Raw genomic sequence first — 18,178 nt, 5'->3', positions numbered from 1 at the left:
AGAACCTGGTCCTTGGATTTCTTTGTGAAGGAACGGCTCCTTCCTTTGCATTTTTAGTGGGAGCTTGCAGTGCCTTTTGGGCATAGTCATGGATCGCCTTCTGAATGTGTCCAAGATTAATAATATCTGGACACACCCTGGTTCACACCCTCATCCCTTAGAATTCGTCAGTAGTAAGAAAAGGCCTCCATAGGTCATTTCAAATGGGCTAAATCTCAGACTCCTCCTGGGGGCTACATGGATCCTGAGGAGTGCGATAGGAAACAAGTTGGTCCAGGGTTCACAAGTTTCTTGGCAGACCATTACTAAGGTTTTCTTTAAAGTATGGTCCATGATGGCTCTTGGCTTGGGCTCTTGCCTGAGCTGAAGGACAGGAGGTGTGACTGGAGAGTGGTGTGTTAGACTCTGCACTGTACTGTGATTACAGGCTTTGGCTTTGGCCCAAGTATTGATCACAGTACCAATAAGACTTTCATTTATGTGTCGCTGCTTTCTTCCAAATACTGCATTGTTGTTGTTGTTGTTCGGTTACCCAGTTGTGTCTAACTCTTTGTGACCCCGTGGACTGCAACATGCCAGGCCTCCCTGTCCCTCACCATCTCCTGAAGTTTGCTAAGTTCATGTCCATTGCATTGGAGATGCCATCCAGCCATCTCATGCTCTGATTCCCTCTTCTCCTCAATCTTTCCCAGCATCAGGGATTTTACCAATGAGTTGGCTATTCGCATCAGATGACCAAAATACCAGAGCTTCAGTTTCAGCATCAGTCCTTTCTGCTTTATAATTATCTATTATCCTTGAACCAACACTGAAAGGGAGGAATGCTGCTGCTACTGCTGCTAAGTTGCTTCAGTCGTGTCCAACTCTATGCGACCCCATAGACGGCAGCCCACCAGGCTCTGCCGTCCCTGGGATTCTCCAGGCAAGAACACTGGAGTGGGTTGCCATTTCCTTCTCCAATGCATGAAAGTGAAGTCGCTTAGTCGTGTCCGACTCTCAGCGACCCCATGGACTGCAGCCTACCAGGCTCCTCTGTCCATGGGATTTTCCAGGCAAGCCCCATTTTAGAGATGAACAAAGTTACAAGACTCTAAAGGACTTATAGCCCACCATCACACAGTAAGGGGCAGAAGCATATTGCTACCTCATGTGTGTCTATATCCAAAACAAGTCAAGAAATTTCTAATCAAGTGTCCTACTACTTATGAAGAATGAAAATATACACAGAAAAAAAAAATGCCTCAGATCCCATCTCAGTTGATACAGTTGTTTCTCAAGTTAATCCCAGGATCCCTGTGGATACCCAAACCCATGGATGTTCAAGTCCTTTATATAAAATGTAGACGTACAGTTGACTCTTGATAACCTGTGGATTCATGCATCCACAGATTCAACCAACTGTGATCAAATTTGCAGATGAGGAACCTGTCTATACTGAGAGGCAACTGTACTTTTGGCTTCCTTTTCACATCACTCTTAGCCACTCATGTTTACATAAGGTCACAACGCTGGACTTGAGGGACCAGCTGTGGCCTCCCAGGACAACATGGAGGGATGAGCAGAATCTGCTACACGTTGGGGAACAAAGGGAAACCTCTTCACCACCACCTCATATACAATCTGCCTCTGAATAACTGGGGCTCTGGGCACATAGCTCCTTATAGATTAAGTAAGCAAGTGTATCTTCTGGGCAGATGGTCTTGGAAGTTGAGTGGTACTTAGAGAGGAGGCTGCAGATTCTATAGGAAGGCATGCACTGAGGCCAAAGATTCTCCATGCTTGGGAAGGTGTTTGCCTCTGTTGAGCCCAGAAGTAGGGAGCCATGGAAGGTTTGTGAGCTGGAGGTGCCATGTGTCCTTTGATTGCCTGGTCTTTACTCCTAAAGACATCACGTTGGCAAAAACCTGAACGAACAGGAAGTTAACCCCACGATGTGGGGTTGTGCAAGGCAGAGGGGAGTTTGCAAGTACCGAGTGAGGCGGGAGGCGGGTGGGTGCAGGTCCCCACTAGGCTTCACTTCACCTGAAACAGGCAGCGGCTCCATCGACCCTGACGAGCTGCGCACCGTGCTGCAGTCGTGCCTGTACGAGAGCGCCATCTCGCTGCCCCAGGAGAAGCTAGACCAGCTGACGCTGGCGCTCTTCGAGTCAGCCGACAAGGACTGCAGCGGCACCATCACCTTCGAGGAGCTCCGAGACGAGTTGCAGCGCTTCCCCGAGGTCATGGAGAACCTGACCATCAGGTACCGCCCTGTCTGGTGCAGGGACACAGCCCGTGCCGGGATTAGACTCCAGGTGCGAAGTGTGGCCTGAGCACAAGGATGATCCCTCGGCCTGGCCCTGCCCCGCCCTGGTCGGCGCCACCCAGCCCCGCCCCTCGGGCTCCCTCCCTGGCCCAGCTTAGCTCCTCTGCCTGCTTTCTCTTGGGGCCAAAGGTCTGTCCTGCCCTCTGCAGGGCAGCTGTTGTCATGAGTGCATTTTCTACAGGGTTCCTTAAGAATCAACTCCATATTAAGCACCAACTATGTGCTGGGCATTTTTACAAGTGTATCATTGCAAGCATGGAAAAGGAAATTGAGGTTACACAAAGAATGAAGTAACAAAAAGACATTAAAGTTATTTCACCTGAAGTAACACGCCTGCTGCTGCTGCTGCTGCGTCACTTCAGTTGTGTCCAACTCTGTGCGACCCCATAGACGGCAGCCCACCAGGCTCCGCCGTCCCTGGGATTCTCCAGGCAAGAAACTGGAGTGGGTTGCCATTTCCTTCTCCAATGCATGAAAGTGAAAAGGGATAGTGAAGTTGCTCAGTCGTGTCCGACTCTTAGCAACCCCATGGACTGCAACCCACCAGGCTCCTCCATCCATAGGATTTTCCAGGCAAGAGTACTGGAGTGGGGTGCCATTGCCTTCTCCGAGTAACCCGCCTAGGAGCACACAAATAATTAGCAAAGACAGTTATTTATTCAACTTGTTCGAGCAGCTACTCTGTACCAAGCCTTGTTCTCAGTAATGGCAGAGCTCTGCTGGGGCTGCATTCCAGGCTGAGACGGGTAGTTTATACCAATAAACAAGTACATAAACTAGACAAGTACAAATTTGATAGGCACTGTGGAAAAAATAATATAAAAAGGGTGTAACAACAGACCTAAGTTTGTCTGACTCCAAGTTCTGAATAGTGCCGCTTTTGTACTTCATTCTTTCTGTGTATTAAGTTCAAAAATTTCTCAGATTCTTCCATCCGTTATGATTGTCTCCCCACTCGAGATAGTAAAAAAAAAAAAAAAAAGTGGTGGGTGTGGTATCAGACAGACAGGAGATTGATCCCAGTTCTACCTCGCTGTGTGACTGTAAGCAAGTCACTTGACCTCCCTTTCCTGATGTAAAAGCGAGCCGGCCTGTTTGCCCCGAGGCTCCCAAGAGTTAGTGGCTGCAGAGGGAGCGCGTCTCCAGGTCCCCACTCCGGTGGTCCCCGCCGCCCCGCGTCCCCCTGAGTGGAGTCCTCTCTTACAGTGCTGCTCACTGGCTAACGCCTCCAGCTCCCCAGCGACACCGGCGCCAACCTCGCCCGCTGACCTCTGCCTACTGGCACAACCACCGCAGCCATGCGCTCTGCCTGGCCGTCTTTGTGGGCCTCCACGTGCTGCTGTTTGCCCTGGCAGCTCATGCCTACCGGGCCTTGGGAGCCAGCATCATGGTGGCCAAGGGCTGCGGCCAGTGCCTCAACTTTGACTGCAGCTTCATCGCGGTAGGGCTCTGTGGGCACAACACAGGGAAGCAGGCAGGGGGACTGATGTAGGCTCCTCTCAGACTAAATGACCCACACATGGACACCTGCATTGGCAGCACGGGATGGCACCTTAGAAATCCACTGGGCCAACACTCAGTGGTGGGGACTAAGACTCAGGGAGGGGCAGTGAGTGGTCTGTTGTTACACAGCAGGTAAATAATACAGCTGGCATTTTTGTGTGCTTGCTATGTAGCAGTCACAGTGCTAAGCACTTTCCATAGGGTTACTGACTCTCACAATACCCCTATGGTAGACCCAGAGGAGGTCAGGCTAGCTCCTGTGCAGGGCTCCAGCCAGAAAGAGAATACTTCAAGAGGCCTTGAATGCCAGAACGTGATCCTCTGGACCAGAGCCTGAGGTCTCCAAGTGTATTTGATAACACACTTCTACAACTGGAATGAAATAAAACACAACAAAAATAAACCAAAAACAAAAACCCCTTCCAATTACCCAATATATGCTCACTTATAATTGTATGCATGTCCTGTTATTGTTAGCCAATAGGTTTAGGCACAATATAAGGCAAGGTTCATCTTTAATAATCAGAGATGTACATCTCTAGTTCAAATACTCCTTTTGACACTATCATCTTCTTACTAGAGTGGGTTTTATTTTTAACCTCATAACTGGCTACAAAGAATTCACACCAGGAATGGGACACACATGACTCATTTTTGTGGTCACTTGCCCTTCCCTTATTAACACTATTTTCAATCTGCATTTTCTCTGTGGGGAATCTTTTTTAAGCTACTTGTCCTTTCTGAGGGGTAGTTAGCTTACTTAAATTAAAAGCAGTTAATGTAATCCGCAAATTCACACAATAGAACAGGCATAAATTAAAGCAAATGAGTAAGGGAGAGGGCCCGCGCCGTAAGCCCCTTGAAAAGTGCCGTCTCCCCTCAGGACATCTCAAGAACTACATGGGACATGGTGCCTGCCTGACCTATGACTAAATGAGGACTCCATGTCTACACAGAGCCTAAATATTAGTAAAATCTTATGTGCTTCCCACGTGTTGAGATAAAAGGAATACAAACAGACATTCCTAAGATTTTCTACTTCCCTGCCCAGTTCTGGAGGTCCTACTTTGGGACCCCAGCTATGAATCTAGGGCAGCAATTGAAGACTTGAGGGCAGGGGAGGTGGTGATGTCCCCTAGCCCCGCCCGCCTCCAGCCCCCACCCGTCTCCAGCCCCGCCCGCCTCCAGCCCTGCCCCGCCTCCAGCCCCGCCCACCCGTAAGCACAGCCGTCTCACGGGGAGGCAGGGAGACACTGCTGCGAAGGGGAGGGCCTCAGGTTAGAGAGCGAGACAGATGGGCTCTCTACTGCTTTGCTCGGCCAGGTGCTGATGCTCAGGCGCTGCCTCACGTGGCTCCGGGCCACGTGGCTGGCTCAGGTCCTGCCGCTAGACCGCAACATCCAGTTCCACCAGCTTATGGGCTACGTGGTGGTTGGGCTCTCCCTGGTGCACACCGTGGCCCACGTGGTGAACTTCGGTGAGTAGCCTGGGGCTGCGGTTGGGGAGGAATCTGGGCTTTCCACAAACCACTAATTTATCCCGCCCGTGTGTCCCGGTGGGCAGAGAAGGGTGTCCTGGATAAGCTGGATGGGGAGAAGTGGGAACCCCAGCCGGAAGGTGCAGTGGGCCGAGCTTGTCTTGTGCTCGTCCCCAGCGCTCCGGGCTCAGTCTGAGGCCAGCCCCTTCCGGTTTTGGGAATTCCTGCTCACCACGAGGCCTGGCATCGGCTGGGTCCACGGCTCGGCCTCCCCGACTGGCGTGGCTCTGCTCCTGCTGCTGCTCCTCATGTTCGCCTGCTCCAGCTCCTGTGTCCGCAGGAGTGGCCACTTTGAGGTGCCCCAGCCTTTCCCCTTTGCCTCGCCTATCTTGGGCTCCCACCTTCCTTTCTTCCTTTTTTTTAAAAAAATTAATTTTTATTGGAGTATAGTTGGTTTCTGTTGTTCAGCAAAGTGAGTCACCCACCTTTATTTCATGCTGTGCCTCTTCCAACTTATAGAGCCCAGGAAGTTCCAGGTGGTTTGCATACTGTGGACATGTGACTTGGGTTCTGCCACTGAACTGTGATGTATGTCTGGCGAGTGAAAATGTTCTGCTCTGGAAGATTCTACCTTTTTTTCTGGCTTATCCTCTTGCTCTAATTGGATTAAACCAGGCTCAAGATGGCACAGAGAGGGCAAGAAACAAGCTCTTGAGAGTTCTAATCCCCACCCCACTCCTTATTGGTCATTCCACTGCCCTCATCTGTAAAGCGGAGCTGTGATTCTCTATCTTTGCAGTTACTTTAGAAATTAAATGAGATAATACAGGTGAAGTCAGTAATGATACACACCTGGCACGTGGGTGCTCTACAGGTGTTAGGTCTAGCCTTGCTTCCCTCTCTCTAGCCTCCTGGAGATATAGAAGGTCCCAAAGGATCTATTTGGAGAGTGTGTCCCCTGGACTGATTTGGTCATAGCAGAAATAGACATACATATATATATATACACAATCACCTACTCTGAGCCAGCAATGATCCATTGAAGTCATAATCAGCATCCTCACTTGACCCATGAGGAATCTGACTCATAGAAGTAACTTACCAGGCCGAGGCCACACAGCTAGTAGCAGAGCAGGTATTAAAACTCAGGGCTTTGCTCTTTCTTCTCTACTGCCAGAACATCATTGCTCTCTTTCCTTCCTTCCCCCTGAGAAAGGGTCAGTGGGTTGGGACACTGGTGTTGATGAGCCCATCAGAGGGGACAGTTCACCCTGCCCATAACACATCCAGGCAGATGTTCCAGGTGTTTGTCACTAGCACCAAGAATCTTTACTTACAGACTCTCTGAGCCAGGCCCTCAGAACAAAGAGGCAACAAAGCTTCCCACCCCCAATCTTCTACACAAGCCTGTTCCCAGGAGAGGGTGTGTATAGCCAAGGCTCTGGGCACAGTCCTGGCTTTGAAGGTGACCGTGAACCTTGGCTCTGTCCCACCCCCATGCCTTGACACCTTTACTCCCCCATCCCCCACAGGTGTTCTACTGGACTCACCTGTCCTACCTCCCCATGTGGCTCCTGCTCATCCTGCATGGGCCCAACTTCTGGAAGTGGCTGCTGGTCCCTGGCACGTTGTTCTTCCTGGAGAAAACCATCAGCCTGGCAGCGTCCCGCATGGCAGCCCTGCACATCGTGGAAGTCAATCTCCTCCCTTCCAAGGTACAAAGGGGGCCTGAGGTCAGCCAAGAGGTGTCCCAGGTGGTGGGGTGCAGCAGCTGGGTGCTCTGTTAGACCTCCACCCCCAGGAAATAGGGAGCACAGTGGAGGAGACAAGTGCAAGACGTGGTCCAGCCCTGCAAGAGTGACACTTCTGGAAGGGGAATGGCGGGTAGGCAGGGCACTACTAAAGGCCAGGCATGTGTAGAACACCTTCAGTAAGTATATATTACATGTCTGCAAGGGGCAGACATGCGCTTGGTGACAGAGATGCAGAGAAAATGGAGGCACTCTTCTACTCTCCACAGACACACAGGGTAACAGGAGAGGCAGCCCTTTCATCAGTGCAAGGCTGTGTTGGCAAGAGAAGAAAATCTCAAGGGGCGTTAAACTCTTTGAGAGATCAGAGAAGCTTCAGAATGAGAAGGGAGCTGTCATATCAGGGTTTTGAGAGATGAATAGAAGTTTGTTGGATAGACAAGACAGGGAAGGGTATTGCTGGGAGAAGGAACAGCATGGGCAAAGGCAGAGAGTAATGAAAGGGCATACTGTACTGAAGGGACTATAAGTAATTTGGAGCCAAGGTGCCAGGGAGAAGCTGGAGGGGTGGGCAGGGCCTAATGGTGAGTGGCCTCACTCTGCAGACCGTGGGAACCTTGAGCAGGGTGGGAAAAGGATGGTAGTGTTGAGCTGGTGTATACTCCAGCTGGATTTCTTCAGTTGCTCTGTGGAAGATGGCTTAGAGGGGACCACTGGGGAGGCTGTTGCACATATGCTCATGAGAGAGCTCATGAGAGCCTTGACCTTGACCAGGGTGGGGAGGGGCATATCACAGAAACACTCAAGAGGTAGCTGGCTGCATTTGGGGTGGGGGGGTAGAGGGAGGAGTCTAGGCTGTCTTGCAGGTGTCTGAGTAATTGGGGGCATTTTTGGAGAAAGGACAGGCAGTTTTGGAGGGATTGACTCTGGACAACTTGAAAGTGAGGACACGGAAGCTGGGTAAGAAACTGAGGTTTGTGTCTAGGCCCTGGCATCAGACAGGGTGGTTAGCTTCAGATCCCACGGTTTCTTAGCTGGTGCTCTTGAGCAAGTTATTTAACCTCTCTAACTCAGCCTCTCCTCTGTAGAGTGGAGAAAGGTTCGTCCCAGGGAGCTGTTGTAAGGACTAGAGACAGCACTTGCAGTTGCCCTTAGGACAACTAGAGGTAACACTTAAAGCGCTCTGCACAGCTCTGGCGCCTGTAAGTGCTCAGTAAACCAAAGTTACTCTCCAGGAGGCTGTTGTATCCTGGGAGAAATGCCTGTTCCTGGTTGGAATGCCAGCCAAATGCCACAGCAGTTCCAGAAAAGGGGCTGGAGCAGTCAGGGGGCTTCACAGAGGAGGGGGGACACTCAGAAGCAGTATTTACACCAGAAGAAGTGGGATCACACCATGAGCCCCGCTTCAGACATAGCCTGCCTTCCCTTCTCTGGTGGCCACCTACCACCCACGTGCAGTAGGGTGAGTGCCACTCAGGGACACAGAAGGTCTCATGCCAGGCTGGCCTGGGTGATGGTGGAAGAAGATGGCCCAGCCTGTGGTCCTGGGGCCCCTGGCAGCTCTGGGTCTGCACGGATGACCCTGGTCTCTTTCTCTCCGCAGGTCACTCATCTCCTCATCAAGAGGCCCCCTCTTTTCCACTACAGACCTGGTGACTACTTGTATCTGAACATCCCCAGCATCGCACGCTATGAGTGGCACCCCTTCACCATCAGCAGTGCTCCTGAGCAAAAAGGTAGGCCTGCACCAACTCTACCAGTCCCTCGGGGGGTATTACTGCGTCCTTGCCATGTGCCAAGCAAGGCTGTGAACCAGGAACACAGAGGCAAACAAGATCCGAGACACAAATTCGGCCTCCCAGATCTCCCTCTGGAACACGGGGGCAGATGTGCAGATGCTGACTAAATGGGGTGATTGGGGCTATACTGGCTTCTGTGAGGGTCACTGGGGAGGGCCTGATCTGGTTGGGGAAGTGGGCAGGGTGGCATTTCAGCTGAATCTTGAAGGGTTTGTAGGAATTTACTAGGTAGGGAAGGGCATCGGGGTGGAGGCTAAAGGGGAAGCATGAAACCTGCAAACGTAGAAGGGTCTGATGTCGTTTGGGCTGAAGGTCAGATGGAGTAGGGAGGAAGGAAGCAGAGGTGAGGGGGAGGAAGAGAAGGTCAGAGAGAGGACCAAAGTAGCCGGCAAAATTGGTAAGAGGAGTGTGGGGTCAGGAAGGTCTTCGAATGCAGAGTGAAAAGTGGAATGGTGCAGGCAGGTGGGAGCCTGCAAGGGTCTTAAGCAAAGGAGTAGTGGCTCAGATGAAGGGGCACCAGGGCATTTCCAGAGGGCTGTGACAGGAAGCCAGGCTTCCCCAATCCATGTGGGCATGAGATCTGGGGAGCCCCAAGGCAACAGAATCCGTCCCATCCTTCTCCCCCATCCCTGACCATCCTCTGTGCCCAGCACCCACAGAACTACTCAGCCAACCTTCCTTTGCCCAGCTGTCCTCTGACCCCCGCCCATGCATGTGGCTGCGTGCCCGCCTTCTGGTCCTGGGCTGTTGGTGGGGCCACAACCTGGACCTCTGATCTCCAGGCCAGGCCAAGGATTGGCCTTCCCATCTCAAGTGCTGCTTTTTTTTTTAATATTTATTTTTATTTATCTGTTTGGTTGTACTGAATCATAGTTGTGGGATGGGAACTCTTAGTTGTGGCACATGAGATCTAGCTCCCTGACCAGGGGCTGAACCCAGGCCCCTGCATGGGGAGCACGGAATGCGCTGGGCCACCAGGAAGTCCCTCAAGAAGTGCTTCTGACCGGGGAGGCCTTGTATGGCCTGTTGCAGCCAGACCCTTGCTTGGCTTCATGAGAGGTAAAGGTTTCTGGTTGCCAGGGTTCTCTGACCCTCCTCCATGAAAAACTGTAGCTCCATTCAGGATGCCTCCCACCCCAGCCCAGGCCCCATCCCTGGCCCAGCTCTCACAGCTCAGGGCACAGACCCAAGGCCAGGGTTCCCCACAGGAAGCTGTATACACCTGCCCTGGAATCACATGAGTGGTAGCCTGGATTTACAATGGGTTGGGGGTGAGGATTAGAGAGGGTGGATTATTTTCTTCCTATTTTTATTTCCGCCCCCCCCCTTTTTTTTTGCTGTGTCCTAAAGAACAGATATGCTCCCAGAAAATTCAGACAGTATAGAAATAGGTGCCAAAGAAACTTAAAATCCCTCAAATAATTCTACCCAAAGAAAACTATTGTCAATCATTTGGTGAATAGCTTTCCAGATCTTGATGTATCTCCATGAATAATCAGATATAGAGATAATTCTGCATATAAGGGATTATGGTTTTGCATATAAGAGATTACACTGTTTTGCCATCCACTTTTTCTCCATGAATAATATGTTATGAAGATCTTTGCATGTCAGTTCTTTTAAAAGAAGAACTTTTCCTTTTCGTGGCTGCATGCTATTCCAGTGTATTAATAGTAACAGGATTATAATGTAGATGTGTAATTTATTTGACCAGTTTTTTGAAGTATTTATTTATTTATGTGGCTGCACTCGGTCTTAGCTGTGGCATGTGGGATCTAGTTCCCTGACCAGGGGTCAAATCTGGGCCCCCTGCATTGGGAGTCTTAGCCACTGGACCTCTCTTGGGAAGTCTCTATTTGACCAATTCTTGAAGGGTTTCTTTAGGGTCTCTGCTTGGAATCTCTTAGTCCTGAGTCCCCTGCAGTAAATGAGTCCACGTAAATAAATCCTCTGATTTTGTAGAGCTGGTTTCCAGGATCAAGAGTGGGACTTAGGCTGGCAACTCTGGCTGACTGAATTCAACTGACATTTACGAGTCCTCCTCCATATGAGTCACTGTGTGAGGCAGTTCAGGGTGCATCTGTGCAGAAAGGGCACAGCGCAGCCCTCCTGCTGCTTTGCACCTTGAAGAGGGAGGAAGCGCCAGGGAGGCTCCTGGGAGCTGGAGTCCCAGGACCTGACTTTTTCAGTCCCCTCCTCACAAAGCTGTGAGAGCGTGAAAGTGAAAGTGGCTCAGTCATGTCTGACTCTCTGAGACCCCATGGACTATACAGTCCATGGAATTCTCCACTAATAGTGGAGTGGGTAGCCTTTCCCTTCTCCAGGGGATCTTCCCAATCCCGGGATCGAACCCAGGTCTCCAGCATTGCAGGCTTATTCCTTACCAGCTGAGCCACAAGGGAAGCACTATGAGAGCATGCCTCGCCTCATTCAGGAATGCAGATGGGCAAAAAAAATGGGACACATTTGTTTTTACCAACCTCTGACTGAGCTTTACCATTTTCTTCTGTTATAAATGCAGGTTACAAATCACAGTAGCATTACCAACCCCTGTGACTTTTTCGAAATGAAAACCATGGATTCTTCTTCATATCGTGTTATGGTTGTTGTCCATACTTTGACATGTCATTCATGCTCATCGCTAATTCACATCACCAGTGACCAGGCAATTCCTGCTGCATCTCATTATTTCATGTGTTAACAAAAAAACACATGTATTTTTAAATCAAAATTTTAAAAAAATTTATTTTGGTAACTGTCTCATTATAATTGGTTTCATTCATAATTTCTACATATATTGTTCAAAGTATGTAAAAACCTTATTCTGAGAAGGAGTTTATCCTTGCCTTCACAGGACTGCCGAAAGAGTTCATGATTTAAATAAAAGAAAAAGGATGAGCACTGCAGACCAGGAAGTCTCTTAGGGGCCTCCTTGCTCTAATGTGTGTTCTTTCTGGTACCCCTCAACAGCCTTCTACCAGTCATCCCCTTAATAGGGAACCTAAACAAACACCCACTGTCTCCCAGACACTGAGGGCAGTGAAAGCTATTGGTCCCACTATTGACTGAGCACCTAATGTGTGCAGAACCATTGACAGGCATCTCATAGAATGTGGGAGAGAGATGGTCCCCAACCTTGGTGAGACCCTGGCTTGATGGAGGAGGCAGGGCCCCCACCTCTAGGGAGCCCCCAGTGTGCTCAGGGCCACTCAGACCCCTGCCTTGGCAGAGGAAACTGAGCCCTTAGTTGATTTCACTGAGAAAGATTACAAGGTCTGCACCAGAGAGGCCAGCTCTCCCGGTCTCATGGCTGTGGCTGCTAGTTTGGACCTGAGGAAGGGCGTTCAGAGGAGAGCGTAAGGGGTTGATGCCAAGTCCCAGTCCCTCCAGTGAGACAGGCCTGTCCCTGCTGGAGGCCAGCACTGACCCCTTTCCTCCTGCCCTGTCTCTTGCTCAGACACCATCTGGCTACACATCCGGTCGGAGGGTCAGTGGACCAACAGGTTGTTTGAGTCCTTCAAGAAATCAGACCCAGTGTTATGTGGTCCCAAGAGGCTCTCAAGGAGCTTGGAGATGAAGAGGAGTCAGAAGAAGCCCCGGGTAAGTGACCGAAGGGGAGAAAGGGTCCACCATGGTGACAAACCCATGGGGACCAAGTTGCCTTTGTAGCTGGCAAGCCCTGAGCAGTTGTGAACACTGGCTGGGACTGCACAGAAGGTAGGTCAATTCAGAATGTGTGGTCCAAGAGCCTCCTTGAAGCTGGACCACACCTGATCCTTTCTGGTCCAGTATACTCCGTTAGAAGGCAGGGGACAAGGCAAAGAGGGAGAAATTGAGATGAGAAAAATCCATGTCTACTTCTCTGCTCTAATACTTTCTAACTGTATGGACTTGGGCACACCCTTTAGCCTTACTAGCCTCAAGTTGTTCACCTGTGAAATAGAGGTGGTTCCTGTCCTTGGCTCTCCTTTCTAACATGATTGTTTTAAGGACCCATGGAATGTATGCATGTAAAGTATTGCATGAACTGGGCAGCGTGGTCCAAGTGGACCATTCATTATCCCCATCAGCACTACCACCCCCACCATCATCATCACCACCACGAGTTTAACTATCTTTTGAGCCCTGATGAAACCCATACAATTGACAAGCTGCCATTGGATACAGGCTCTGAGAGGTTTGGGAGGAATGCAGAAAGATCAGAGCAGTGCTTGAAGAAGCAGGAATCAATGTAGAAGGCTGAGGGTGTCTGAACACTAGTAGGCTGAGCCACCAGGCCTGGAATCAGGTTAATACGTGGAAACCTTGCTGAAGGTCAAAGGAAGAGATTCTCCCAGGCCTGATCCAGCCCTGCCTTGCCCTTGTGGAATATAAAGTCCAGAGAAGAAAACCACGTGGAATCCTGCCTGGCCAGACCAGAGGGCCCTTCTAGAACAGTGCCAAGAGCAGAACTTGGGGAAATGGAGAGGTAGGTAGAAACAGACAGGGTGTTCTTTCCTGTTAATCAGGGGAAATCTGCAGGAGGAAGCTGATTTTCAAAATCAGGCGAGTCCTGGCACGCTGAGAATTGGTAGGCAAATATACTAAAATCTGTGTTTCCTTGGGGTCTTAGGCACCACTGCCAAAGAGTAAATTGGCACAGACTCTCTGGTGGACAGTCTGGCTATATGTGTCTGCATTTTAAATATCTAAACACAGTGACTTAAAAGTGAAAGTGTTGGTTGCTCAATCGGATCTGACTCTTTGTGACCCCGTGTACTGCAGCCCACCAGGCTCCGCTGTCCTTGGAATTCTCCAGGCCAGAATACTAGAGTGGATAGACATTCACTTCGCCAGGGGATCTTCCCCACCCAGGGATGGAACCTGGGTCTCCCGCATTGCAGGCAGATTCTTTACCATGTGAGCTACCAGGGAAGCCTTCCTACCCAATGGCTTAGCAATACCATTTTTAGGAGTTTAATCCTAAAAAGCTATTTGGACATGTATGCAAGCTCCTTAACCACTTCATTCCTTCATTCACTTTTAGGGCTTCCCTGGTAGCTCAACTGGTAAAGACTCCACCTACAATGCAGGAGACCTCAGTTTGATCCCTGGATCGGGAAGTTCTCCTGGAGAAGGGAAAGGCTACCCGCTCCAGTATTCTGGCCTGGAGAATTCCATGGACTCCATGGGGTTGCAAAGAGTCAGACACGACTGAGCAGCTTTCACTTCACCTATTGAGCGCAGGATCTACTGTTTTCCAAGTACTATTCTAAATGCTGGAGATTCATCAATAAGCAAAATACCCATTGTCACTGCTTCCAGTCCGGAGGGGGTGGTGGACAGTACATACACAATAGATACATAATGTGCCGCATGGTAATAAAGGCCGTGAAGAAAATCAGTCAGAGTCAAGAGAAAGAGCTGTTTTATACACCATGGTTGTTAACAGTAATGAGAAAATGAGTATAATCAAAATGCCCAACAATAGGGAAGCGGTTTAAAAAATTACCAATCACCCTTCTAATGGAAGAGTAAGTTGCCTAAAAAAGATTATGTAAATTTATATGCATTAGCATGTAAAGCTAGCCAAGATGTAGTAAGTGGGAAACGCCGAGTTACAAAGCAGTATGTTCTGTTTATGTAAAAGTGTGTGTGTGTAAGTCTGGAAGGACAGAGAAAATGGTTAGAGAAGTTGTGTTTCTGATTCAGGGTGCTTTTTTACTTTATCCTTTAAAATTCTGTAGTTTCTGAGTTTTTTAAAAAAAATTGTATTGATTTATAATTTATTATTTTTAAAAAATTTTTATTTTTACTTTATTTTGCTTTACAATACTGTATTGGTTTTGCCATACATTGACATGAATCTGCCACGGGTGTACATGAGTTCCCAATCCTGAAATCCCCTCCCACCTCCCACCCCATATCATCTCTCTGGATCATCCCTGTGCACCAGCCCCAAACATCCTGTATCCTGTATCGAACATAGACTGGAGATTCGTATCTTACCTGATAGTATACATGTTTCAGTGCCATTCTCCCAAATCATCCCACCCTCTCCCTCTGCCAGAGTCTGAAAGTCCGTTCTATACATCTGTATCTCTTTTGCTATCTTGCATAGAGGGTTATCATTACCATCTTTCTAAATTCCATATATATGTGTTAGTATACTGTATAGGAAGTCTATTTAAATCATAAATCATATATATGTTATATATGTGTTATATACTGTATTGTATACAACACATATATATGATTTATGATTTAAATAGACTTCCTAGTACCTCAAACAGTAGAGAATCTGCCTGCCATGCAGGAGACCAGGGTTTGATTCCTGAGTTGGGAAGTTCCTCTGGAGAAGGGAATGGCAATCCACTCCAGTATTCTTGCCTGGAGAATTCCATGGACAGAGAAGCCTGGTGGGCTACAGTCCATGGGGTCGCAAAGAGTCGGACATGAGAGTGACTAACACACACATGACTTAAATAATAAAGCAATATTTGTTTTGAAACCAAGCAGGACTTGCAGCGCCAGCCCATCGATTTCGGAGCCTCAGCACAGGGTGCAGTAGCCTCCAACAAGGAGGTGATTGTGGAGCTGACATCCTACCGGCCGCGGGGAGCTCCGTGGCAGGGACACGAAGGCCTGGTGAACACGGGGACAAAGGACAGGACTCAGGCACAGAGAGAAGCTACAGCCCAGGACCCGGCCCTGGTAAGGCTGAAGAAGCTGGGGCTGGAGGTTGGAGAGCCAAAGATTTTTCTCCCAGGAATGGTGGGTGGGTCCTTGGAACCTGGAAGAGAGGGCCACAGTCAGGAGGGACCCCATGCCACATGGTGTTTCTGCAGCCTCTCACCTGTATGGCAGGCACCTTTGTAACTTTTACCATATTTACTTCCCATAGGTAATATTTCCCACTGAATATTTCTCCTTACATCCCAACATTACTTTAAACTTAATTATATTTTAAAAGGACTCTTTAGATTAACATGTTTAATGGAAAATAAATATCATGTGCCATAAAAAAGATAAGTCTAAAAGCAAAAACAATGTTATTAAATTCTTGCCAGATGTTTCTGCCTGTTAAATGAGGCTCTGAGCCTGAAGCTGCTCTCTTCGGCTTGTTCCTTCTCTGTCATGCTCTCCATTTCTTTCTTTCTCACTTTGTTAAAAGGAAAAAAAAAGAAGAGGGAATAGTAAGTGTTAGAAGTTAAGAGGATATAATAACCATGATGTAAGGCTTTCTCCTTGCAATAGGAAGGATTTTTTAAAAACTGTCAGAGGAGTAGTCCTCTCACAGTGCACCTCCTAAAATAACCATCACGTAGTTATGTAGTTCAAGGCCAGCACCGTGCAGGACACAAAATTCAGTTGCTGCTGGACAAAGGAGCAACGTGGTGTGACGTGGTGAGCGCAGGACAGGCAGACAGAGAGCCAGGTTCCACCCCAGCTCTATGGGAACTTGAGTGAGTCATTGTCACACTCCCAGATTCAGCTGCTCTTCTGTGAAAGGAGGGGTTTGCCTGGATGACTGTGAAGGTCACTCCTAACCAGAAAGAAGCTATCACAGGCCTCTGAAGCACTTTAGCAGGTCTGTTTTCTTCATCTTCAGGAAGGAAGCACATGAACCTCAAGGACTCTGGCCTGCCTGTGCTCAGGGCTGGAGGAGTCAGGCAGAGTAGACAGAGGAGGCTGTTCCCTGTCCTCAGGTGGCTCCCCATCAGTGAGCCACGAGCAGGGTCCCCAGGGCAGGGGTGAGCTGTGAGCCAGGCCAGCACCTGGTTTTTCTGCCTGGAGCCACTGGGCAAAGACTCTAGGAAGGTGGCCACTCTAAGCAAGGTGCACACTGAGGGATGCGCAGGGATTTGCCAGCTGAGGAAAAGGAAAGTGTGGTGTGCTCTAGGCACAGGGAAAGGATGTTCAAGGCCAGGGGTGTGTCTAGAAACATGAAAGCAAGCGGATGTAGCTGAGCCCATGAGGCAGGCTGGGCTGAGTGTTCTGTCACAGCTGAAGCTGACTTGTATTGGACCATAAGAGCGATTGTTAAATTTTCGGGAATTTTGAGAGCCTGTTTGTTTTTTTTTTTAATTGTTGTTATTATTTATTTTTTATTGTTGGGTCTTCATTGCTTTGCTTGGGCTTTCTCTAGTTGCGCTGCCGGGACTTCTCATTGTAGCGGCTTCTCTTGTTGTGGAGCACGGGCTTACGGGCTCAGTAGTTCCAGCGTGCCAGCTCAGTAATTGGGGCTCAAGGGCTCTAGAGCATGAGGTGGGTCGGGGGGAGCCAGTTATTAAAACCAGCCATTGGTGGGAGCCACGATGACAGCGTTTACAGCAGAAATCTCGACACTAACGAACAGGACTTTGGTTCTGGTAGACCTTTCTTCTGAGGAGGCAGTTTATCAGCACATCACTGATGTTTTCCCTCAAGAGCACCCCATGCTCCTTGGAATGGTTTGCGGGGAAAAGGCAATCCCCTTTTTGTAAGGTTGCTCAGACTGCAAGGGCGAGTAAACCTCTGAGAAATGCCTGGCCCACCCACTCCCAAAGACCCACTCTCTCTGCTCTGTGCTCTGCAGGTCTGTGAGATGCCCTCTGAGAACCACCAGTTCTGTAACATCAAGGTGAGAGGTTCCGGGGGTGGCTGTGACCAAAACCGCTGCCCCAAGCAGAGGAAGCAAAGCCTCTGCCCACGGGGAGGGCTTGCTGGGGTGCTCAGTTCCTGGGCTCTTCAGTCCCCACAGCCTGACTGCTAGGTCTCCAGATAATGGGAATCAGACCCCTGCCCACCCTCGCAGGGTACACGGCTGTGCTGGTTGGACCCTGCTCTCCCCAGATCTGCACGTGGGAGTTCTAGGGTGCCCCCAGACTCGAGCTCAGAGCGCAGTGTGTGAACAGTGCTCTGAGCAGGAGCCACTTACTCCCGGGTTCCAGCCCAGGAGACAACTGCCTACATATACAGGGGGTCTGATGTGTTGGGGTCCATTTCCCACCCCCACCCCCCCGCCCCTCTCTTCTAACCCCTTCTGTGTGCAGTGCTACATCGATGGCCCTTATGGGACCCCCACTCGCAGGATCTTTGCCTCCGAGCATGCTGTGCTCATTGGTGCAGGCATTGGCATCACACCCTTTGCCTCCATCCTGCAGAGCATCTTATACAGGTGGGTGGGCAGGCTGTGGTCCTACCTGTATCCTGGGGCAGAATCCTGAGAGATGCCCGCCCCTCCCCGCTCCCTTGTTACCTGTCTCCATCTCCCGTTTGACCTCTTTCCTCTTCTATTCCTCCTCCTGCTCTTTTTTTGGGGTCTCATCCCTCCCCCTCCTCATGGGCTCATCCCTCCCCCTGCCACCCCACCCTCCCTCCC

At 49.7% G+C, this 18,178-nt stretch overlaps 1 protein-coding gene across 1 annotated transcript in view; it reads left to right on the top strand.

Moving 5' to 3' along the window:
• Window positions 1-18,178, top strand: part of NOX5 (NADPH oxidase 5) — a 46,012-nt gene that overhangs the window by 17,212 nt on the left and 10,622 nt on the right. Inside the window, exons 4-13 of the mRNA XM_018053590.1 lie at window positions 2,032-2,242; window positions 3,512-3,746; window positions 5,132-5,285; window positions 5,463-5,641; window positions 6,818-7,000; window positions 8,640-8,772; window positions 12,293-12,435; window positions 15,334-15,528; window positions 17,393-17,437; window positions 17,850-17,974. Coding sequence (XP_017909079.1) covers window positions 2,032-2,242; window positions 3,512-3,746; window positions 5,132-5,285; window positions 5,463-5,641; window positions 6,818-7,000; window positions 8,640-8,772; window positions 12,293-12,435; window positions 15,334-15,528; window positions 17,393-17,437; window positions 17,850-17,974 — 1,603 coding nt within the window. The remainder of the gene's footprint in view (window positions 1-2,031; window positions 2,243-3,511; window positions 3,747-5,131; window positions 5,286-5,462; window positions 5,642-6,817; window positions 7,001-8,639; window positions 8,773-12,292; window positions 12,436-15,333; window positions 15,529-17,392; window positions 17,438-17,849; window positions 17,975-18,178) is intronic.

This window comes from Capra hircus, chromosome 10 (assembly GCF_001704415.2).
Source record: "Capra hircus breed San Clemente chromosome 10, ASM170441v1, whole genome shotgun sequence".
Taxonomy (NCBI): Eukaryota; Metazoa; Chordata; class Mammalia; order Artiodactyla; family Bovidae; genus Capra; species Capra hircus.
This window is presented reverse-complemented; position numbering and strand designations above follow the sequence as displayed.